The sequence below is a fragment of the Poromitra crassiceps genome (assembly GCF_964638095.1).
Source record: "Poromitra crassiceps genome assembly, chromosome: 1".
Lineage (NCBI taxonomy): Eukaryota > Metazoa > Chordata > Actinopteri > Beryciformes > Melamphaidae > Poromitra > Poromitra crassiceps.
The window spans coordinates 44,432,728-44,458,029 of record NC_139623.1 but is presented as its reverse complement, the minus strand read 5'-3'; the positions used below and the strand labels follow the sequence as shown (position 1 = coordinate 44,458,029).

At 46.5% G+C, this 25,302-nt stretch overlaps 1 protein-coding gene across 1 annotated transcript in view; it reads right to left on the bottom strand.

Annotated features, from left to right (window-relative positions):
* The window catches only part of uvrag (UV radiation resistance associated gene), a 234,200-nt gene that overhangs the window by 190,929 nt on the left and 17,969 nt on the right, over window positions 1-25,302 (bottom strand). The window contains exons 5-6 of the mRNA XM_083641143.1: window positions 22,833-22,907; window positions 22,613-22,698 (exon numbers count right to left, since the gene is read on the bottom strand). Of these exons, the coding sequence (XP_083497269.1) occupies window positions 22,613-22,698; window positions 22,833-22,907 (161 nt within the window). The remainder of the gene's footprint in view (window positions 1-22,612; window positions 22,699-22,832; window positions 22,908-25,302) is intronic.

Sequence of the window (25,302 nt, the reverse complement as noted above, 5' to 3'; positions counted from 1 at the left end):
GACAGTTTTATTCCCGTTTTCGGATCCCTAAAGAACCAGCAGACTGCTATTGTCCCCCGGGCTCTTTACAACGGTAAAGTGCGCCGAGCGGTAGTTGTTACAGGCATCCCAGGAATCCCAGGCATCCCATTTCCGCCTGTCGGGTCAGTGAGACTTTCCTGATGAGAGTTGTGTCTCACTGACCCGACAGGCAAAATGGCATGCCTGTAACTAGTGAAAAGAGCCCGGGGGAGAATTGCAGTCTGATCGTTCCATAGGGAACAGTTTATGACGATATGCGTCGAAAACGGGAATAAAACTGTCTATTTAGATGGAGGAAAACACGCTGCCACTTGGCCCCCACGGAGCTCCATTCTAGGACTGGCTTGGACAGTATTGATCTCAAAACAACGCCTAGGATGGACAAAAACGCTGCGGAGATCACTGGGTGAATCGTCAGATCATAATTAATGTGAGGAGAGGGGTCCAGGTTAAAAAAAAACGAAATTCTCCTTTAAGGTGGAGTTCAGGGAAACACAACTGAGCCACTTATGGTGGAGTTCAGGGAAACACAACTGAGTCACTTAACTCATTGAGTGCCAAGGACGTCGATCGACGTCAAAGTAAATAGTGACGTAGAGTGCCAAGGACGTCGATCGACGTCAAATGCGTTTTTTGACGGTGGGACGTGGATCAAAGCCTCAGGCATCTCCTGTACAAATATGGGAGCTATTGAAGGTGTATAACCTAATTTACGGACTCATTAGGTGGCGACAGTACTCTCCAGATTAGAGAAAGGCCCGGAAAACAGCTGGAAAAAGCCGTGATCAAAGAGAAACCGATGCATGCTGCAGCCAGAGCCATATAGATTGCTCTGTCTGCAGCTGACGTTGGCTGCGCACAGCAGTCAATCCGCTCCCACAAGTGAGCCCCCCCTCTGCCTCTGTCTGTCTGTCTGCATAGTTTATCCACACGATTAGCCGCCAGAAAGGCAGCACCCGACGCCGAAGGGCCAAACCTTTCCCTGCAGTCCGGTTTGGCATTTCCGTGTCCGCGCTGGGAACAAAAACGGAGCGCTCCGAAAATAGAGTGGGTGCGTGTTGGCTGTGTGTTACGGTACGTGCACATCATGAAACGCTCGGCGGCTTGCCTCCTGTGAAAGCCGCTTTGATGCTGCATCTTGATAGGCTGTCTTGCTCTATTTCCGTGTCTGATTGGTCCATTTACCTCGCGCCCCCTGCCGCTGGAACCGCCCACAGCGTTTCACTGTGTGGGCATCACACAACTACACCACGTCACTACATCAGAAAATATTATCTTCAGAGTCAGTGAATGTGCTTGAAATGCTTCATTTCACAAAAGGCGGAATATCTCAGCTAATAATTTGAAACGCCTGTATTTGCTCAAAACGACCTATCTTCTCCGGCTCATAACTAAAGAACGGAAAATGGTATCAATAAACTTTTTTTTGCTGATGATACAATAGAGCCAGCTCGTTCTTTGTGCGTGTTCGGTGTTTACATAGTAATATCACACAATATTCTGTGGGCCTCGAGAAATCACTGAAAACGCTCTGAAAACTCTGGCACTGGGAGCGTCCGTTCTCCAAAAGTGGCTGGCACTCAATGAGTTAAGGTGGAGTTCATAAAACTGAGCAACTTAAGGTGGAGTTCAGGGTAACACAACTGCGCCACTTAAGGTGGAATTCAGTTTGTGATGAAGCAACTGAGCCACTTAACACATTCACTGCCAGCCGTTTTTTTTTTACTGTAGTTAGCTTCTGCCAGAGGGTTTTTTTGAGGATTCTGGCTCATTTTACAAGAGCCGAGGATTCTTTTCTGCTTGGACTTTGTGAACACAAACTTCACAAAAGTACTAATAGAATGTGTGCTTTCTCTGTCTAAAAGAGTTAGTTTGTAGAGTTAGTAGTTATGTAGATATTAGCCGTTGAGTACAGCATGGTTTCGGCGTCTGAGACAGGAAGCTGAGATAATCGCAGTTTTGTGAAATTCAATCAAACAGGCAGAACAGTCACTTTAACCATTTATTTTTGGCATCAGTGAGAGATCAGACATCTGAACAATATAGTTCTGAACACCCTCTCCTTCAAACTCCTCCCTCCGTGGGCGTGTCTGGTGGCGTTTGTCACAAGCCAGTTTCTCCTGCCTGTCTGAGCAGTGAGCAGCCTCCCTCTCTGGCGGCCCCTAGTCGGCGAGTGTGGCGAGTGTGGACTGTGGATGGGGCTCAATCGTTTCTTGGATTTTCGGTTGAGAGCTTTGATGAAGCTTTGTGCGATTCTAGGCTTTATGCTGCCCACCCAGTCTATTTTTGGAACCCCCCACCGTTGTGCGCCCGTGTGCAGCAGCGTGAAAGCGTTTTCGCCTACAGTATGAGAATGAGGCTCGTTCGTTTCTGGGTTTTCGGAATGCGTGCGATTCTGGCCTTTCTGCTGGTGTTTCAAAGTGTGTTTCACCCATAATCTATTATGCAAATTTGCAATCCCCCACGCCAGCACCCAGGCACCGCTCTCCGCTCTCGGTGTGCTGCTGCTGGCGCGGCCGCTCTCGGGCGAGTCTGGTGACTGATGACTGTAAAATCGCCAAGCCATTTCCTTGAGAATGGCTTCCTCCCGCGGCTGTTTTTGGTTGGCTTTCTCTCTGTCGGGAGAGCACTGTCGCCACTTAGTTGGTCGGTAAAATAGATTATACACATTCAATACTTCCAATATTTTTATAGGAGACGTGGGGGGCATTGATCCACGTAGCACCGTCAACTCGTCATTGGCAGTGAACCGCTGGATTGTGTTTGACGAGTCAACTCGCCATTGGCAGTGAACGTGTTAAGGTGGAGTTCAGGGAAACACAGAAAATGGAAACTGTGATTATGGCAGACAGAAAGAGAGGATTGTGGTTTGGAACATAATGGCAGAAATAGAGACGTTTTACTCCACTCTGTTTATAGACTTGTGCTTACTGTAGGTACGTATGCACACATGCTCCGAGCGGTCAACAAATTGAGTGGGCTTAGTGTGAGAGGCTCTTTTTAACAGGCTTCCAACTTGGTGGGGTAATTTTACAAATCCTAAGGGGCTCCCTCAGGGATTCCTTTGTTATGAAATTCACATTCACCTCAGGATATTATTAAACCCGGCTGCCAACCACGGCAGAAATAAATGAATATGACGATGTAAATGGAGTTTGGGGAGGAGACCTCGTACACACAGAAAACCATTCCACACTTTTCCTTCCTCACTTCTTTCATCTGTCTGAGGTGACAGCGATAGCCGTTGGTGATAGTCAGGAACGTCGGGGCCAAGCTGTTTTGACAGCTTCATATGATGCGATTGCGATGATGGTGATTGCGATGGTGGAAATCTGATAGGACCTCTTCCCCTAGGTGAGAGTAGCTATCTCCTCTCCCCCTTTTCACGCATGTCTGCCCCCCCTTATCACTGCGTGGGTCTGGGCCCAGGGCCTGGCCACCAGGCCCCATCGCAGCCGAGGGATCAGATGGAGAGCGAGAGAGGGAGGACAAGGCCCGCCTCCACACACCCTCACTGGGGCAGTAGCCTCCACACACCCTCACTGGGGCAGTAGCCTCCACACACCCTCACTGGGGCAGTAGCCTCCACACACCCTCACTGGGGCAGTAGCCTCCACACACCCTCACTGGGGCAGTAGCCTCCACACACCCTCACTGGGGCAGTAGCACAACCGCAGAGCGGCCGTGCAGAGAACACATTCTTACAAGCCATGACAACTTTCCTTTTCCAAAGCACGAGGTAGCTAACAGCTACGCCGCGTGGGCGCGCGCGGGGTTACAGGAAGTTATGACTTCACAAGCACTCAGCCCTTTGATGATATGTGGATAAACATCAGCAAAACAATCACATTTCTTCCTTTGACCGTGGCACTAGATCGTGCAGGCGTGTCAGGTGAAACTTGTTTTCAGGTAACAGTGTTTTTTGAAACATCCAGAATAGAATTTTTGATCAACAAAAAGCCTTACAGGCGTACAGTAGTGATATCATAAACCATGGAAGTTTGAAATATTTTCAAGTATAATGGTCAAATAAATGTGAATGGCCGTAAGTGGGTGACCTTAACTCATTGAGTGCCAGCCACTTTTGGAGAACGGACGCTCCCAGTGCCAGAGTTTCAGAGCGTTTTCAGTGATTTCTCGAGGCCCACAGAATATTGTGTGATATTACTATGTAAACACCGAACACGCACAAAGAACGATGAGACTCTCTTCTATCATCTGCAAAAAAAAGTTTATTGATCCCATTTTCCCTTCTTTAGTTATGAGCCGGAGAAGATAGGCTGTTTTGAGCAAAAAGACACTTTTCAAATTAGAAGCTGAGTTATTCCGCCTTTTGTGAAATGCAGCATTTCAAGCACATTCTGAGTCTGAAGATAATATTTTCTGATGTAGTGACGTGGTGTAGTTGTGTGGTGCATGCGTGCCCCACCCCCCTCTCCCTCCCTCAGCTGCAAACTCCTCCCCACACGCACCCAGTCTATTTTCGGAGCGCTCCGTTTTTTTGCGCCGGCTCCCAGCGCGACAAGGAAATGCCAAACCGGACTGGAGGGAAAGGTTTGGCCCTTCGGCGTCGGGTGCTGCCTTTCTGGCAACTAATCGTGTGAAGAAACTATGCAGACAGACAGACAGAGGCAGAGGAGCTCAGTTGTGTGCGCGGATTGACTGCTGTTGGCAGCCAACATCAGCTGCAGTCAGAGTGCAGTCAGAGCCATCTATATGGCTCTGGCTGCAGCATGAGCGGTTTCTCTTTGATCACGGGGGTTTTTCCTGCAGTTTTCCGGACCTTCCTCTAATCTGGAGAGCACTGTCGCCACCTAATGGGTCGGTAAAATAGCTTTTACACATTCAACATGCCCCAAAATTTTACAGGAGATGGGTCTGGCTTTGATCCACGTCCCACCGTCAAAAAACGCAATTGACGACTTTAGTCGTCTTTGGCACTCAACGTTACTAAAGCAATTGACGACTAAAGTCGTCATTGGCACTCAATGAGTTAAAACCCTTCCGGCCTTTTAAAAACGTCCCCACCGTTTGAATTTGGATTTAGGGGTTATGTTAGGGTCATTGATAGTATAGTTACGGTAGATTTAGTTTGTATGTTTATTTTTTGATGACTTAGCAATCTCAGACAGCCTCTTCGAAAGTGTATTTATATATATATATATATATATATATATATATATATATATATATATATATATATATATATATCACAGGTTTTTCTAGTGAGGCCAGGGAGGAGCCCCCTCCCTTCTTTTTTGAGAAGAAAAGGGATAGTTTATATATTTTTAATAAATAAACCAAAATATATTTTCTCTCCTCTTTGAACAAATTCCTGAAAATGCTTTAATGGTGACACCTGCAGGCCAGGGAAGGAAAGGGCAGTCTCTGGAGGACGGAGGACCTCAGGAGTTCTGTTGCTCCTCAGGGGCAGGGTCCATAGAGACAGTCCGCATGTCTGGGAACGCCCACAAAATGTTAAACGGCTGGCGCACGAGTGGGGTAAAACCGCCCATATATCTCATGGGCTGACTCACCAAAAGACGGTGCTGCGGCTCTAAATTACAGGTTTGGGGGTTCTAGAGCAGAACACAAGACGTCTGCTCAGATGTGCGTTTACTGCGGTGGTTAAATCCCCGATCGTGTCTGCCTGGGCTGGGCTATCAGCTAAATTCTAACTTTGCTGAATGGATAGAACGGGGGTTTTTACCCCACCCTGACCACGCCCCCAGCCAGGCTGAGCCAGCTAAACCAGCGTCTATGACGAGACGTGGCCTCAACCTATGGGCAGGGTCTTATGCCGTGTGACATGTGTGTGTATGTGCTTCAGTATTTTTCATGCTAACCTATGATTGGCTAAACAGATAAGATTGCGCAACAGTGGAGGCATGTAGGCCTTGTAGGAATGCCTCCCTGCAATGATTGACATCAGCCCTGACCAATGAGAACCAGACTCAGGCAGGCGGGCAGGACTCAGGACTGCAGTTATCAGAGCTACAGTAGCGTTGGCTCTCTGGTCAGTGGTCATAATGTGACCAGCTAGCTAGCTGGCCAAAGCCATGACAAGAGTCATGCAAATGGGATTAAATGTGTCAGACTATGGTTTGTATGTGGAAGATACAGCTACTTTCAACTGCAGCAGACAAGTGATCTGGCTGCCTACTAGTTAGCTACTGTGCTAAAAAAAGAAGAAGCCTGGTTTGATAAGTAGTGCGCTAACGCTAGTTAGCTCGCGATGCTAACCTTATTAGCAGTTCCAATGACGTTAGCATCGCAAGCTAACATACAGGCTTTTGCTAAACCAGATTCTGGGAGCATTACCCACCATGGAACTTAAGTGAGCTAAAATGTATTGTTGAGAATCTTACTGTGCTGTCTATTAGCTAGCTAGAGCATCTTGGCAGCCAACCTGACAGCCAGAGAAGAAAAAGAAGAGACAGAGAAGAAAAATGTGGATGTTGCTGTCAATTAAGTAAGTTGGAGTGTTCATCTTCCATATATACAATCTTTTTGTGAATACCCGACCATGCACGCGACATAGGAGAACGCCAGGATTGGACGGGAGTTTGTGTATTCCCCCGTTTTGGGCGTGGTTTCTGAATGATGACGCGCTCTGCAGTGTCTCTATTATAATTCAATGACAACAATAACCAATGAGCTGCATTAAACCTACATGCCACATCATAAATTATGATGTAGTACGGTAATAATAGTAACAATAATAAACAATGATAATAAATAATAATACAGTGAATTGAATTAAACTAAATTGCACCTATCTGAGATTGATTGAATCATATAGAATTAGTGCTATATTGTTGAGATACATGCCCTAGTATAAACACATCACACGCTGTCCTACATTGTTTTAGTTACCAGCCAAGTTGATGATAGTCACTCGCCCTGACAGCTACTGTCACCAGTACAGTAGTGGAGTGGTTTTGATTTATTGATTCATCAAACTTTTTACTGAGAAACTAACTGTAAATAGCTTACTTTATTTTGAGGTGCATTGCATTGCTCAGCCAGAAATTATTCCCAGATCAACTCTGTTTCTCCTGGGCCTAAAATGCACCAGATGACAGCTGTTTAATCCATCTTATTTGTTTGTTTAAATAATGCAGATTGTTTAATCAATCTGCATTGAAAATGTGCACAAATTCACCAGCTTCTCATAACAGTTGTAGCCTATAAGCCAGTGGTTTTCAAAGGGGGGTCCCCAGCAAAAAGGGGGGGTAATCTATTTTCACTATAATTCCATCCATAAGTAACACAATCTAAGCTAGTGTAGAAGTGAGTAACTAAGCTAATAATAACCATAACAGCACAAATAATTGACAAAAATCTCAAAATAAATATACAGTATTTACTCTGAGAAATTAAATAATGAGAAAAGGAACAATTATTGATGGTTAAAACTGAATAATGACACACAACTAATGCTAAATTAAAATGAGATATTCCTCTAAATCTTAAAAAAAAAAAAGTACAAATGCACAATTACAACACAAAAATAGAGTAACAAATCAAATGATAATCATACACAAGTAAATACAAGAAAAACAAACACAAATAAACAAACGAAAAACGAAAGATTGCCAAGGGCCACGATAAATAAACATACCGGTAATATAAATAGATACCTCTTCGACAGGTTTGTTCCTTATGTCATCTCACAAGTTGTGAGATGACATAAGGGTCCCCCACGCAAGACCAACCCCCCTTCTCAAAACACCCCAATCGAACATTATTTAGGCCTATTTTACAATTATGAAATCATTTAGGTTACTACAATAATTAGGCCTACCTATTTTTTTTATCAATTTCAACCAAATTAGAAACATTCTAAAATATTCCATGTGTTACAGTTGATTACATTTTTATTAGCAAATTCCATGGTTCCATGTTCCATCCAATGGTTCTGCATTGTGGAAATCATACAGTGTAGGGCCCTACCAGTGGAGCTGGAGGGCAACAGACAGAGCAGCCCACAGACACCCGTCTTGTGTTTTCTGTTCATTGTCCTCACTGGTGACCTTGAAATAAATATTGACCATGCGGTTTATAGCCGTCCAGCATCCGCAATCTTAAGCCATGTTTAGACGACAACGGTCTCTGCATAAAATGGCAAACTGGCATCGCGTTCTCACATTTTATTTCGTGTTTATACACAGCGTTTGTGAGAACGATTTGCGTGCAGACTGAAGCTGCAAAAAACTTAGAGCAGCTTCTGGTTAAAACCTTCACAATAATGGCAATTAAATAAACTAATAGCCTTATTGATGCATGTTGCACAATTGTTTGTGTGTGTGTGATCCAAAATACAGACAACTAAAAGTCAATTTTAACACGTAGTAAGTCGACGGCCCTGATTTTTATTTATCCAGTTATAAATTAAGGCTTTTATTTTTAAGGTAAAAACGCCTAGCTTCCCCTATTCTGTCTATTTCTAACGGGCTTGATTGAGCTTTCTAGGATTAAACTTTAATGAATATTCCATGCGATAGAGTGACACAGAAGTCACGAATGGTAATAAACTGCTCCAGATTGGATAAAAACCCAGTAAAGCAACATAAAAAAATACCTGTTTTCTTTGCAGCACATTTGGGAAATGCATCTGGCTATGAGTTGTCGGGAGTGATTCATGTGTGACGTTAGTAGCGGGCACTTAACGCAGATTATGTGTTTTTAGGTTAAGTTAAGGTTAAAGGGGGACTTACCCCCCCCAGATACTGTATGTGACAAAACAGCATGCTGCTTATTTGAAAAAAGCTATGGGAAAAACCATGAAATGAACGTCTCCTTGCCTCACTATACTCTATGGCTGTGCTCAGACAGGATTTCTTTTACCGGAAATCGACGCCATGACAGTTTGCCCACCGCCTAAAAAAAAAGTTATATGAGAGCTACAAAATCTTTATAAATATCAACAACTAGCCCACGCTGGTGGCCTGTATGGAAACTACGTTGCTCAAAATGGTTGAAAGTTATATCAATTTGGTCATTCAGTGGCAAACTACTTTATATCCATTGACTCCCATGTAACGATCGTTAACGCAAGGTTATCGTTAGCCGGCGGCCGCAGCAGAACACAAACCCAGGACAAACCCCCCGCTCTGAACACGCTCTAATGTAATCACAATGGGAGATTTCTGCACGTTATTAACTTGTCCCCTAGACCACCATGAAGTCCGTTTTTAATTTTCATTTGGGGGGTTTTCGTGATTCATGTCAAAAGGTGCAGTGCGCCATGAAAGAATCACCCTCTGCTTTTTCCTCTCGTTTAGCGCGAGACCAGAGTGGAGTAATTCTAACCTATACAGTAATACAACATTCTCCCCCTCCCTCCTCCTGGTTGAGTGGTTCTCAATGTGGGGTAAGCGGACCACCAGTGGTCATTGAGAGGATTCCAATATTCTCTGTTGTCTCTCAACCTAATATATATGGAATTCTGGACAAAATCATATCTAGGCTACATAAAAAATATATATATATATGATTTGCATCTGAGAAACCAAATCTCATCATATTGGGGGTCCATGGCCCCAATATGAACTAAATTATGGCTCCTTAGTATGAAAAAGGTTGGGAATGATTTACAGCAACACAATGCCATTTCCTTCCTTTTATTTCTATTTATGATTATAGTGGCTTTTATTGATAGTATGATGTTACATCACCACATGGCCATGTTGGTAGGGAAATAACAGGCGATTGTAATCAATTAACAGGTGATTAACAGGTCAAGTGACACAAACAGCCAATGAGCTGTGTGTATTGTAGCGCCATATTGGTAGGAAAATGCTTGTGACATCATGGGAATAGGTTTGGAGTTGTGAGGAGCCGGGAAAGGGTACAGAGGGAGTAGGGGAGTTACTATCTTGAAATCCCATAGTCTTTGGTTCATGGTGGTCAGGTTGGACCACATTTTGTGCAATTTTGAGGGCAAAAAAAAGCAGGGTTGAACCCATAGAGGGCACTTATGCGGCTGAAATGATACAAATGGTACAATGGTAACAGTTTGGTCTCAAATGTGGAAATTCTGACCAGAATTCTTCACACACCACCCCAAAAGTCATATATATTGGTTAAAAGCTGAAAAGAAAGTGTTTTGGGGGTAAGTTACACTTTAAGTTATCCTTTATTTATCCCCGTGGGGAAATTCATGCTCTGCATTTGACCCATCCTCTACTACAGTGATCATCACTATTTCTTCGATGAGAGCCGCACTGGCAGGACAAAGTCAATAGGAGAGCCACTTTTACCACAAAACACTAAAAGCCACCCCAACCAAGCACATCTGCCTACCATTTTTTTGTTTTATTGTTTTCCACACACCCACACACACACACACACACACACACACATATACCAGTTTCCCCTAGAAAATCTTTCAGGCCTGGAGGGATTTCGAAACGTACCCCGACCGCAACGGTGGGGGCCGTCGCTGGCGACGCTGAAGTTTTAGCTAACCTGTTCACATCTATGTTCGCAATGGCATCCCAAGTATCATCATACTATTATGGGATGCGATGTGAACATTTGTATTATGGGATGTGCGTTTCCCAGGCAACGACACATGTTGACACGTTTTGGAACAGCGCTGCACGCTGGCACAATACTCCTAAAAGCAAAATGCTTATTGTTTTGAGTGATTTGGCACCTTCTATTACTGTCAACACCAGTATTGTTGTATTGTAATAATATGCCATAAAGGTTTATTGAAATTTTGGGGAGAGCAGGGAAAAAAAAGAAAAAAGAAAAAAAAAAAACTTTTTTTTTGCAATTTCTTAGAGCCACCGACTAAAGCTTCGAGGGCCGCCAGCGTCTCGCGAGCCACGCAATGAGGAACTAGGCTCTACTAGGAACCTTCCTAGAACTAGGAGCAGTGGGCAGCCACAGTGCAGCGCCCGGGGACCAACTCCAGTTCTTTTGCCAGTGCCTTGGTCAGGGGCACTGACAGGAGTATGAACCCTAACATACTTTTGGTGGTGGGAGGAAACCGGAGCACCCGGAGAAAACCCACACGAACACGGGGAGAACATGCAAACTCCACACAGAAAGGACCTGGGACGGACCGGGGTTCGAACCCGGGACCCTCTTGCTGTGATGCAACAGTGCTAACCACTGAGCCACCGTGCCGTCCAAATAGCAAATCGTGAACGTGTTTGTTGGATGCCAATGCGATTCATTGTGCCTGTGCCATGAAGCTGTATTGGGCCAGTTCAATGCACCTATATTGTCTGTCATTGTCTTCCATGACAAAGTGCGGGGGGGCTGTGTCGTCACGTGAATTGCGTTTCGTCACTCTACACGGCGACAGTAAGGGGGCGGCGTTATCAAAGAATTCCACTCTGGGACCTGTTTTCACTTTTTTCGCGTTTTCAGGCCGGAAGAATGCCGTTCCCGTGTAAAAGGAAGGCACTAACGCGGGAAAGAAGTTTGCTGTTTTATGCAGGGAGCGTTGCTGTGTAAACTGTACGCCAGATGACACATCTGCCTTTGCTGATGCCTGCTGCTCAGCACTGATTGTAAGGCCCTGATAAGATAAGATAAGACAGAGAAAGAGCAATGGGTCTGAAGAACAGACCAGAGAGCAAGTCCACTGTCCCTCTGGGACAAGCAGAGAGGAACACATGGAGCATGCCATGGCCTATGTCAGAAGAGGCTGATTCTGAGGGTTTTAAGGACGGGACGAGACAGCTCAAGTCTGCATCCATTCCACGGTGGAATGGAAGTTTTCTTTCTTCCTCTCTTTTTTTGTTTGCACGCATTCTTCCAATTCCCTGCTCATTTCACTGCAGAGCCGTTTGTTCTGACAGAGCGCTTTTGACTGAGCTATGGAAACTTTCTGTGGATTTCTCCTGTGCGCCACAAAGAAACATGGAGGACGGAGGCGCAGCCTAGCTGCTAGTATCTAGGAAATCAAACGGTGGGCGCACATACAGTAACTAGATTCCTTCTGGCCATGTGATATGATGGATTTTATTTCTGAGATGCTCTTCTATCAGGGAACAAGAGGACACGGCACTTGTTTAGGTTGGTTGGCTCCTCTGCACCTCTGATTCCCCTCCCTACAGATAGAGGTCAGACAGGCAGACACAAACGTCAGGCCGCGCTGATAGTTGGAGGCAGTCTGATTCGGCACGCCTGAGCTGTGCGGAACCTGCGATAACACAAGCATAATGTACACATGGTGATCCTTATCAGAACCTGGTCATCAAATCAATAAGCATATTCCATATTTGGCCCAGATTTAGCAAGACTAATGCACTAGCCACATTCCTTTACTGAGCAGAGCCGGGCAAGGTGGTGTACATCCTGGCTGTATTGAGATTGAGAAGCCGTGGCCTGGCCTGTCTAGCCTTCCTCCAGCTGTTCATCACATGCAGGCGTGGCCCGATGCACTTGTCAAACAAACCTGGGTCAGTGGAAACAAGTCTACAGACTAATGACTGCATCTCTCAAACACAACAGGGTTGAACAGGGCAACCAATTAGCCCATTCATTACAAGCTCAGAGGCTTTTTTGTGACAACAAATGAGGGATAATGTCCCAGTCATGTCCCTGCTGCCGGGGACATAACAACCCAGTCATGTCCCTGCTGCCGGGGACATAACAACCCAGTCATGTCCCTGCTGCCGGGGACATAACAACCCAGTCATGTCCCTGCTGCCGGGGACATAACAACCCAGTCATGTCCCTGCTGCCGGGGACATAACAACCCAGTCATGTCCCTGCTGCCGGGGACATAACAACCCAGTCATGTCCCTGCTGCCGGGGACATAACAACCCAGTCATGTCCCTGCTGCCGGGGACATAACAACCCAGTCATGTCCCTGCTGCCGGGGACATAACAACCCAGTCATGTCCCTGCTGCCGGGGACATAACAACCCAGTCATGTCCCTGCTGCCGGGGACATAACAACCCAGTCATGTCCCTGCTGCCGGGGACATAACAACCCAGTCATGTCCCTGCTGCCGGGAACATAACAACCCAGTCATGTCCCTGCTGCCGGGGACATAACAACCCAGCCATGTCCCTGCTGCCGGGGACATAACAACCCAGCCATGTCCCTGCTGCCGGGGACATAATAACCCAGTCATGTCCCTGCTGCCGGGGACATAACAACCCAGCCATGTCCCTGCTGCCGGGGACATAACAACCCAGCCATGTCCCTGCTGCCGGGGACATAACAACCCAACCATGTCCCTGCTGCCGGGGACATAACAACCCAGCCATGTCCCTGCTGCCGGGGACATAATAACCCAGTCATGTCCCTGCTGCCGGGGACATAACAACCCAGCCATGTCCCTGCTGCCGAGGACATAACAACCCAGTCATGTCCCTGCTGCCGGGGACATAACAACCCAGTCATGTCCCTGCTGCCGGGGACATAACAACCCAGTCATGTCCCTGCTGCCGGGGACATAACAACCCAGTCATGTCCCTGCTGCCGGGGACATAACAACCCAGCCATGTCCCTGCTGCCGGGGACATAACAACCCAGTCATACATAACAACCCAGTCATGTCCCTGCTGCCGGGGACATAACAACCCAGTCATGTCAGTGCTGCCGGGGACATAACAACCCAGTCATGTCCCTGCTGCCAGAGACATAACAACCCAGTCATGTCCCTGCTGCCGGGGACATAACAACCCAGTCATGTCCCTGCTGCCGGGGACATAACAACCCAGTCATGTCCCTGCTGCCGGAGACATAACAACCCAGTCATGTCCCTGCTGCCGGGGACATAACAACCCAGTCATGTCCCTGCTGCCGGGGACATAACAACCCAGTCATGTCATGTCCCTGCTGCCGGAGACATAACAACCCAGCCATGTCCCTGCTGCCGGAGACATAACAACCCAGTCATGTCCGTGCTGCCGGAGACATAACAACCCAGTCATGTCCGTGCTGCCGGAGACATAACAACCCAGTCATGTCCGTGCTGCCGGGGACATAACAACCCAGTCATGTCCCTGCTGCCGGGGACATAACAACCCAGTCATGTCCGTGCTGCCGGGGACATAACAACCCAGTCATGTCCCTGCTGCCGGGGACATAACAACCCAGTCATGTCCGTGCTGCCGGGGACATAACAACCCAGTCATGTCCGTGCTGCCGGGGACATAACAACCCAGTCATGACTCATGTCCCTGCTGCCGGGGACATAACAACCCAGTCATGTCCCTGCTGCTGGGGACATAACAACCCAGTCATGTCCCTGCTGCCGGGGACATAACAACCCAGTCATGTCCCTGCTGCCGGGGACATAACAACCCAGTCATGTCCCTGCTGCCGGGGACATAACAACCAACAAAACAAGACAAAGTGGAGACACCATAGCAGAGAAATCACAACAAACAACACTTTTTAAATTGTGCCTGTGTCTCACTGGCGAGGAATGTGAACACATTCAGCCACTCGCTGTTCGCCTCACCTCGCCATTGTCTCCCTGTGCACAGGCGACATTTTGGCGAAGGGAAAAAAACATTTTCAAAGGGGTCCTCTTTTTCACAGCTTAATGTTGGCAGGTGTGTGTGTGTGTGTGTGTGTGTGTGTGTGTGTGTGTGTGTGTGTCCGTTTTGAACCAGCTAGTAGCCTTATATTGTCCTTTAGCCTTTCTGCTGCTATTGCATGGTTACATCAGCTAATGTTATTTGATGGCGGGGGGGAGGGGGTTGGTATACACAGTGGAGGTGGTCCCTGGGAAATTTGGTTTGGTACGTAGTGGTACTTGGGACAGAAAAGTTTGGGAACCCCTGCTCTAGGCTGATGTTTTTTGTGGGTGTCCTGCTGAGATGCCGTAAGCCACACAATAACTATGGCAGAGATGCGGGGAAACCGAAGAGATCTTGAGAAAATATAATTTTCTTGGTCTCAAAAGGGTCACGGAGGGGTCGTGCTCTCTGCGGATGGTTACTAGGGCTATCTCTTTTTATTCAAAATTCGAATTGAACTTCGAATGTGGGGGAGGAGGGCATGTTCGAATGTATAATTGACCTGTTCGATTTATTTATTTATTATTATTTTTTTAATTAACCAAAATTAACCAACTGCTGCTTGCTGGTAATGTTAATCCCATGTCAGAAAAAGTCTCCAGAGAAAAAAAATGAATTAACCAAAAAACTTTGAATATATTCGAACATTTTGCGGGCAATTAAAGTTCGTTGGAACTTTATTTTGGGAAAAAGTGACAGCCCTAATGGTTACAGAGGTTCGCCTCCCCCCTGTCACGAGAGAAAGTCCCCTGCCCGTGCCCAACACACAAAAAAAGACAACGAAAAAAGAAACGTTTCTCATGGTTACTTAAGCTGCCTGGGGTAATGAGCCAAACGATAAACCATAAAAAGGCTCAGCTGCAAAACAAGTTGTTTTTTTTATCCAACATCATCCCATAAAATTGTCTTATTAGAAAGTTACAGCCTACTGTCTTTGTTTAAGGACAACAGGGCAGACTTAGAAGTGGGGTATAATAGGATTTCAGATGTGGGGGAAATGAACCCTAAATCAACAAGCTGACATAACCAAAGACAGCACTGCTCGGCACGCTGCAGAGCTGTTGTCATGTAGGAGCTAGAATGAAAGAGAGAGAGAGATGAACCCACAGAGACGGAGTGAATGATCAAAGGTAGGAGCAAGCTGGAGGTCTCTGAGGAGGTGTCTGCCTTGAAGGTAGGAGCAAGCTGGAGGTCTCTGAGGAGGTGTCTGCCTTGAAGGTAGGAGCAAGCTGGAGGTCTCTGAGGAGGTGTCTGCCTTGGCAGAAAGGTGTCTGAAATACCTTTTCTCATTTCATTTCAAAAGTGATATGGGACGTGGTGGCGGCGCAGTGGTAGCGTTCTTGCACAGCACTCTCGTCTCACAGCAAGAAGCTCCTGGATTCAATTCTCACCTGGGACGTTGTTGTTGTTGTCACTGGGGGAGGTATCTCTCCCATGCCTTCAGTGCCTAGTGCCCAGATGGGCTATGTCATGAAAAGGGCCTTTCTGTGTGTGGAGTTTGCATGTTCTCCCCCGTGCTCTCCTGGGGTTTCCTCCAGATAACATCAATATGGACTCTCACTAAAACATGCAAGAAGATCGTCGTTTGACCAGCGGCGGTTGGAAGAAGTTGGTCCCCGGGCGGCGCTTCACTGCAGCTGCCCACCAGAGTCCTGCACCAGGTCGGGGTTCCGCGGGGCCCCGCCGGGTACCCGCAAAAAAACGCGGGGGGCGGGTAAAAAATACACTTCTGTAAATTGGTGGGTCGGGCAGCGGGTAAAAATTAATAAATGCGGACGGGCGGCGGGTGGAACAACGACAACGTATGAGCCTTGTATGTTTTTCTGTTGCACTCAAATGGAGGCAGGGGGTGTGTCTGGCAGGGGGGGTGTCTGGCAGCTGGTCTGACTCGAACAGGAGAAAAGTTTCTGATGCACGTTTTCGCAGTTTGTTTACATAACCGGCATCGTTTCAAGTATGCGCATACTGTGCAATGTGTGACGCTATATGGACTGCACAAAACATTCAAAACTCAGCTGCGGTCAAGGTGATTGATTGGAGACAATACGAGTCGGACAGATAGTATAGTAGGCTAACGTTAGCTTCCAGTCAAACATACACACTGGCTGTTTTCATAGCAACAGGCAAGAACATGTCATGGATGGATAGCGTGAAAGTAGAGAGGTCTCATCCCAACGTGGATTTACGTTCCTCCAACAGCGATCATAAAGGCAGTATGGATTATACCGGACATATTGGAAATAGCTGGTAAGTCACTTTGCTTGCTGTAACTGTCTGTGTGTCTGATAGCAGAGCTATCCAGCTGGTTAGTGAGCTAGCAGCTGCTAAAAGCTAATTAACGTACATCAGCTGACGAGTCTCGGCCAGAAAGACTGCTGTTCGCCTCTCGTGTGAAACGGTGGCAGTTTCGTTTGGTTCACTACAAAATGTTTGCACTGCAGATTAACGGTTATTATATATATGCGGTTCCGGGTCGGGGGGCGGGTCTCATGTCTGCGGGGTGGGGTGGGTTGCGGTACTGATTGATCATATGTGCGGGTTCGCGGAGCGGGGTCGGTACTGCACGTCGCGGGGCCGGGCGGAACCGGGTCTTGAAAATCAGACCCGCGCAGGACTCTGCTGCCCACCGCTCCTGGTCAGCCCATGGAGGACGAGCCAGGGTGGGAAAAAGGCAGAGGATTTTTTTTTCACGGTGCCTCTAAAGCATGCATGCATGTGTGTTTATAATGTGTATGTGCATGCATGCATTGGTGCATTGTTACAAATAAAGATGGGGTTTGTCCGTGCTGTACTTTTAATGTGTGTAAAATGAGTATATATATATACACACACACACACACACACACACACACACACACACACACACACACACAGATTATTTGGGGGGGGGGGGGGGGGGGGGTCTTAGAACGGGTGTTAAAGAGCCTAAGCTTAGAAAATAGCCCCTGGCGCAGCTCATAAAACGCTCAATATGGGACTGCTTTGATACTGCTGGAGTCCACTGCAGAGGTGTGAAACCAAAACACCAGCATCCACAGCCACAGCTCCATGGCCATTTCAAGCTTAGGCAGTGGGTTTATTTTCCGTAGTGGAGTTGTTGCTGGTCGAGAGGCCGGGTTCAGCTATAGACTCCACCCCAGCTGGCCCGTTCAACTGGCCCGCTTCAAGCCAGACCACAACAGTATAGACTCCACTCAGCTGGCCCGTTCAACTGGCCCGCTTCAAGCCAGACCACAACAGTATAGACTCCACTCAGCTGGCCCGTTCAACTGGCCCGCTTCAAGCCAGACCACAACAGTATAGACTCCACTCAGCTGGCCCGTTCAACTGGCCCGCTTCAAGCCAGACCACAACAGTATAGACTCCACTCAGCTGGCCCGTTCAACTGGCCCGCTTCAAGCCAGACCACAACAGTATAGACTCCACTCAGCTGGCCCGTTCAACTGGCCCGCTTCAAGCCAGACCACAACAGTATAGACTCAACTCAGCTGGCCCGTTCAACTGGCCCGCTTAATGCAAGACCACACAACAGTATAGACTCCACTCAGCTGGCCCGTTCAACTGACCTGCTTCAAGCCAGACCACAACAGTATAGACTCCACTCAGCTGGCCCGTTCAACTGACCCGCTTCAAGCCAGACCACAACAGTATAGACTCCACTCAGCTGGCCCGTTCAACTGGCCTGCTTAATGCAAGACCACAACAGTATAGACTCCACTCAGCTGGCCCGTTCAACTGACCCGCTTCAAGCCAGACCACAACAGTATAGACTCCACTCAGCTGGCCCGTTCAACTGGCCCGCTTCATGCCAGACTACAACAGTATAGACTCCACTCAGCTGGCCCGTTCAACTGGCCTGCTTCAAGCCAGACCACAACAGTATAGTCTCCACTCAGCTGGCCCATTCAACTGGCCCGCTTCAAGCCAGACCACAACAGTATAGACTCCACTCAGCTGGCCCGTTCAACTGGCCTGCTTCAAGCCAGACCACAACAGTATAGACTCCACTCAGCTGGCCCGTTCAACTGGCCTGCTTAATGCAAGACCACAACAGTATAGACTCCACTCAGCTGGCCCGTTCAACTGGCCCACTTCAAGCCAGACCACAACAGTATAGACTCCACTCAGCTGGCTCGTTCAACTGGCCCGCTTCAAGCCAGACTACAACAGTATAGACTCCACTCAGCTGGCCCGTTCAACTGGCCCGCTTCAAGCCAGACCACAACAGTATAGACTCCACTCAGCTGGCCCGTTCAACTGGCCCGCTTCATGCCAGACCACAACAGTATCCTTGTGGGCGAGGAGCATGGCTGCCGTGCCCAACCAGCACGTGGAGCAGACCTCTGGGGCTTGGAGCTACTACAGGAAAGCATTATCACCTCCACCGCCCCCGGGGGAGGGGTGCAGGAGACAGCCCTCAGAGCACTGCCTCTGTTGAGCCATACATGATAGTCTACATAGGAGCACTGCCTCTGTTGAGCCATACATGATAGTCTACATAGGAGCACTGCCTCTGTTGAGCCATACATGATAGTCTACATAGGAGCACTGCCTCTGTTGAGCCATACATGATAGTCTACATAGGAGCACTGCCTCTGTTGAGCCATACATGATAGTCTACATACAGTAGGAGCGTACACAAGCAAATCAGGAAATGCAGGCAGCAACACATGGCTTTGATTGTGGAGAAGAGAACGTTTCCCTTTTGAGCTCCAGGAGTTTGGCATAGGCTACATCTGCAATGTGACAGTGAGACAACTTGTGTTCTCCTAATGAGGTTTACACTTTGTTCTATGGATCGCTGTTACAATAGGCCTCAACTCCTCTCAGCCAGCACATACAATGTCTTTATTGCCATTAGAAACATGAGTCGCTGTCATACAGTAAGTAAATGGTTCCCTTTTGCTTCAGCCAGATATGGGTGAGGATCCGCTCAAGCACATCCACTTACAGAGCACTTGAATCTGACATTCAAGAACACATGAAACCTTCAGGGGGCGAAAGAGAACAAGAAAAAGAAGAAGAAGAAGAAAAAAAAGGCCTCCAACCAAGAGAAACTAGAAGCAGACTGAGTTTCACCAACAAGTCAAAAACTTGACAGCAAACTGCTCAGCCCATCTTCCGGCTTCTCAGTTTTGTCAATATCCAACCAGTCAGTCAGTCAGTCAGTCTGCTGACAGCAAGGACAGAGCTCCAGCTACTCCTATCAGGTCTACTTTCCACTCTTGCTCCTCACACTTAATCAAGCCTTCGCCTAGTAAGAGAGGAGAGTGCGCACTTGGGAAGTTGAAGAATATCAGAGCCCAGATCAATAGTACAAAAAGAAGGAAAAAACTTGAAATATTCCCTCAAACAGCTGGATCATCTTCATCTTCGTCATTGTCTTCCGCCCTCCCCCCCCCCGGAGAGACCGGCTCACTATAGGATGTGGCTCACCCTCTATCCAAGCTTGGGAATCTCTCTGGGAGCGACAGGAGTTTGCTGATGGATGATGTGCACTCTGTCTCTTCATCTCTCCATCCCAGCCCTGTCATGTTTGCTAGCCTCACATCTCCGTGTTGCTCACACAGCCTGAGGGGGGCGCCAGGCACAAAAGCAGACGGTGAATTTGCTGACAAATTGCCATCATTAATCAAGATCCCACTGTGTTCTTAGAAGGGGGGGGGCTCCCATCCATTCCCATTATAGACTCTTTGGACTGGGCCAAAGAGAGAGTTGAGCGAGAACATGTACATGTAAAAGACTGTGAAGGTCCTCTGTGGCCCACATGTCACTGTTCCCCATGAGAATAAAAGCCCCCATCCAAATGTTCTGGAAGAGGTACTACACACGACAATAAGATTTGAATTCCGCCGAAGCAGAAACACTAGTTTTGCGCCCCACTAAATGATGGAAGAGTGGAAGCATGCCGGAGCGCCAGACACATATAAACGGAAAGATGCTATAGATCATCAGGCAGGTGAGAGCTAATAAGAAAAGCAGACACGTCCACTCCGAGCACGCTAGTTTGTGCGAGCCGCACTCTCCAGTCGAGTGCTTCAGGAAGCTAATGCACTTAGAAAACATCCGTGCTCTGCTGAACGGTATAAATACCACCATGTTACCACGGGGGGAGGATAATCCTGGTTGGAGCGTACAGTATCTGATGAATCATTCTACAGTACAGGATCATAAAGCATGATCATATGAGCGCGCACAGAGCCAGAGAGCGCAGAGCAAGAGAGGCGAGACGGGGGATCAATGGAACTACCTTGAGTTCCACAGAGTCCCATCGCGGGGTGTGTGTGGCGGGGTGTGTGTGTGTGTGTGTGTGTGTGTGTGTGTGGGGTGTGTGGATAGATGGAAGAGAGTGGGGGAGAAGGCTGTGATAATGGAGGCAGCAAGAGCAGAGGTTATAAACGTTGTATGATTCAAACGGTGCTATCCCTCCTGTGAGCTGCAGGGAAGGCAACGCTCTCCTTTCCCCATAAAACTGTACAACCGTAAAACATGGCTAGATGAGGGAGGCGCCGTTAAAAGCACGGCGGCGGGCGTTATGGAAGCTAAGTGTTTCAGCGGAGGCCTTCCTACCACTATCTAATGATACCATCCTTGTCCTATCTTTGGGGACTTGTGCCCAGCTAGACATTTATTGACACATAATTGGGTGCAGTGAAGTTGTGATGTGACGAGGCTCTGGTTAACTGTGGGGTTCCCTTGGGGAAAGCCCTGGTGATGCTGTAAGTAGTGTTTACATTCGACCACATTCAAATATAGAACGGGCAGCCTATGTTTGTCAACAGATGCCAGCAGTGACTAAATGTCACCTGAACTTCTTCAATCCTGAACCAAAGTTCTCCTCTCAGCCGACGACTTTACTCAGCGACACTCTGTCTCCTCCTTGTGGGACGAATTTGTGTGAAAAGCATCGTCAAAAACCCATTCATTCTAATGGAATTTATTTAACCATCCCAACTCTGAAGCTGGCCAGTGATGACAAGGTGCCTTTATTTGACTAACTGGATTAAAAGGTCCCATTATGTATGTCCAAGAAATACACTATTGACTGCATTCTTGGCAGCTCCAAGTAAAATGGGAGGCCAGCACAGATTCCTTGATAAGCGGTCGAGGTTTTAAGTTATGTTGGGTTTTCCTGTGGCACCATCTGGTGGTGAACCTGGGTCAAATACTCAAGATGGACTGCAACAGTCACTCATGTAACAGCAGGAACTCTAATCATATGAGCAGGATCACAGAAAAACTGGAGAATCGATTAGAATGAAGGCTGGTCGGGTGGATCGTGTAAAACAAAAAGTATTCCTTCTAAATAGATTGAATCCAAAAGCCATGAAAGGAGACTACTGAGAGAACATGTACCTGTAAGACAAGAAGAAGGCTGCTGTACTGTAGAGACGTACATTTTAGGAAAGTGAAGTCCTCATGGTATTACTTAGGGCTGGGTGATATGACTTCAAATCAACATCACAATTATTCCAATCTTTTACCTCAATTAAGATTAATGAACAGTTATTTTATATGTCTGTTTGTTTTTTAAACACTGCTCTCATAGACATGTATGTTAGGGTTAATACTCCTGTCAGTGCTCCTGACCAAGGCACTGGCAAAAGAACTGGAGTTGGTCCCCGGGCGCTGCACTGTGGCTGCCCACTGCTCCTAGTTCTAGGAGGGTTCCTAGTAGAGGATGGGTCAAATGCAGAGGATGAATTTCCCCCATGGGGATAAAAAAGGATAACTTAACTTAACTTAGTTCTCCGACGAGGTCATGGAGACAGCTTCGCTTTGAGTGAACGCCAGAACGGGGACTAACGTTAATCGGACAGGGGGAGGCATGTGACTAAACAAGATGTAGTATTTTTTCAAGGGGACAGTTCATCAACACACACATTGGGTAAAAGTATTAATATATATTGAACATGTATTAATCTAAGTAATTGCCATGAGCACGATTATTAAGTTGGTTAGAAGTGCTACGTAAATGTCGTTTCGATACATTTCCGGTTAATTGCACAGCCCTAATATTCCTGCAGTCCAAATGAGTGCGGCAGCAGTCTTACCTACAAAGAGAAGACACTGTAGAGATCTTACCTGAGCAAAGAGAAGACACTGTAGGAGTTCCTGACTGAACTCTGGTCAACTTGAAGGAGACTGTTCTTCTTTCTTTCGGATTGGTCCTGCAACAGCCACATGTCAGCATTTCAATTCAAAAGCAAAATACCTAAATCAATTGTCCAAATGAAGCTAATTTGATTAGTATTTGGCCTTCCATAGTGGAGAGGAGGCCATGGAAAACAGACAACGGCAGTACCTTGTGATCAAAGTCAGCTGCATAGTAGCCATCATTCAATCCAAAGATGATCTCATTTGGACTCCTGGAGCGAATCTGCAGACAAAGCAAAGCATTTGAGTCTCATTGTGGAGCTTGAGTAAGACCAAAACAAAGGAGAGCAGAGCCGTCATCTGGGTCTGTGTGCAACTCTGCTGTCTGTTTACTAGCTTTGAAAACAAGGAGGGATTCTGTACAGTCCCACCGATTCACCACACATCCATGGCAACAACGAATACAATAGATCTTTTTGAATAGAACAAGAGCTTTGTGGGAGAGAATTTACAGCTAATGTGTGAAGAGTAGGGGTGTCACGATACACTCAGTTCACGATACGATACGTATCACGATACTGGGTTCACGATAACGATACGATACGATACGATTTTAACCATATTTTTTTAAACTTGAATAATGACAATATATGACTGGAAAAGTATTATTTTATTTGAAATGCACAAATACAAAACATGCTGTTGTGGGAAATTGTTATTACAATAACAACTAGAAAAAACATGAGATTGGAGATAAGGCTTATCTTGAAATAGAATGAGTTACACCGTCACTTAGATTTACTTTGAACTAAAAGGTTTCTCAGCAGTATAAATTCTCATTATGCATCTTCAGTTTTTCTTCAAACTTAAACAACAAGACTTTTCTTAATCTATTTTTTATGCATCTTCAGTTTTTCCTGTCAAGTAAACAGTTTTGCCAGAAACTCAATTGAATGGTTTCTCTCCTGTATAACTTCTCATGTGTCTCTTCAGAGACTTGTTCAACTGAACTACTTTCCACACATTGAACTTCAACAAACAAAGACGTTTCTTAGTCTATTTTTTGAAAAAAAAAAAAAAAAAAAAAAAAAAAAAAATTGCGATATGAGATTTCATCTCAACGATACATATCGTGACGTTTTACTATCGCGAAATTTCGTGGGACGATATATTGTGACACCCCTAGTGAAGAGTCTTGCAAAGTTAGATTTTCAGAATAGTCAAACGTTTAATTCTTTGAATAAATAGATACTGCGCACAATGAAAATTATTTTATACGGTGGGTTTTCAAAGTTGCGTTGAAGAACCCACAGCGGTGGGGGGTACGGTGGTGCAGTGGTAAGCACTGTCGCCTCACAGCTCGAAGGTCCTGGGTTCGATTCTCACCTGGGACGCTGTGAACACTGAAGGAATGCGTGCCCGTCCGCATGTCCTCGAGTGCCCACCGCCCGGGTGGGGTCGTCAAAAGGGCCTTTCTGTGTGGAGTTTGCATGTTCTCCCCGTGCCTCCCGGGGGTTTCCTTCATATAGGAACCCCCTTCACCAAAAACATGCAATATCCTGGTTGCTAATGTGGTTCCTCCTCTGGTCGTTAAGGGCGCCTGTTCGGAGGGAGGGGAACCGGTTGGAATAGCGTGATCCTCCCAGGTGCTATGTCCTACCAGTGAAGCTTCCCCTGTCAGGTGAAAAGAAGCAGCTGGCTAACTGCCCATGTCTCCGAGGAAGCATGGAGCCAGTTTCGGCTCTCCCCAGATCGGCAGAGGAGTGGAGTAGCAACCGGGATAAATAAAAGTAAATTAGCACTAAGGGGGATAAAAATGGGATAAAAAAAATCGGGGGGGGAACCCACAGCGGTACTGCCACCAAATACAGTTTCAGGACAGTTTAGCTATAATTTAATTTACTTGAAATTATCTCAATTAGAGAATGTATAAGAATGACAACTGTATTTATAGGTTTTACTCACTATTATCTCCTCACATAGTGTCTAGTTATAAAATTCAATATTAAATTAACAAAAACGTCTACAGGGCTGTTGAAATGAATTTCGGTATTTGAATATTATTCAATTTACATAAATATGAATAAACCTAAAATATTTTTGTGTGTGGAAAACGAATATTATTATTTATTTATTTATTTTTCTATACGGCAAATCTCGTCCATCTCGCCTTGGCTAACCAGCGTGTGAATCATGTTGTCACATGTGATGAACTTTCTGTAATGAGCTTTCCGAGTCTGGAATCACAATATAATTTTGTGAGCACGCAGTGCTTTGCATCAACGTTGCAGTAGTCTACCAGACTATCTCCCTGCACCGGCAGCATTCAAGTAGCCCAATACAGCCTTATGGCACAAGTGAATCACACTGGTATTCAACAAACATGATAACAAGTTGCTAATCTGCGTTAAGTGCTGCTATTAACGTTGTGCATAATTAATGAATCCCTCCGCATCAACTCACGCATGTGGTGTAGGGATGTCAACGGTTAAGCGTTAACCGGTTAACCGCCGAGAACATCTCTGACCAGTTAAGCATGTCGGTTAAACGGTTAATTTGCATACAACGTGTTGCCAATCTAGCAATCTTTTTCCTCCTTCGTGGGAAACAATGTTAACCTAAGTACATTAAAACATGGCACAAGGGTTAAACTAGCATATAGGAATGAAAACTCCTGC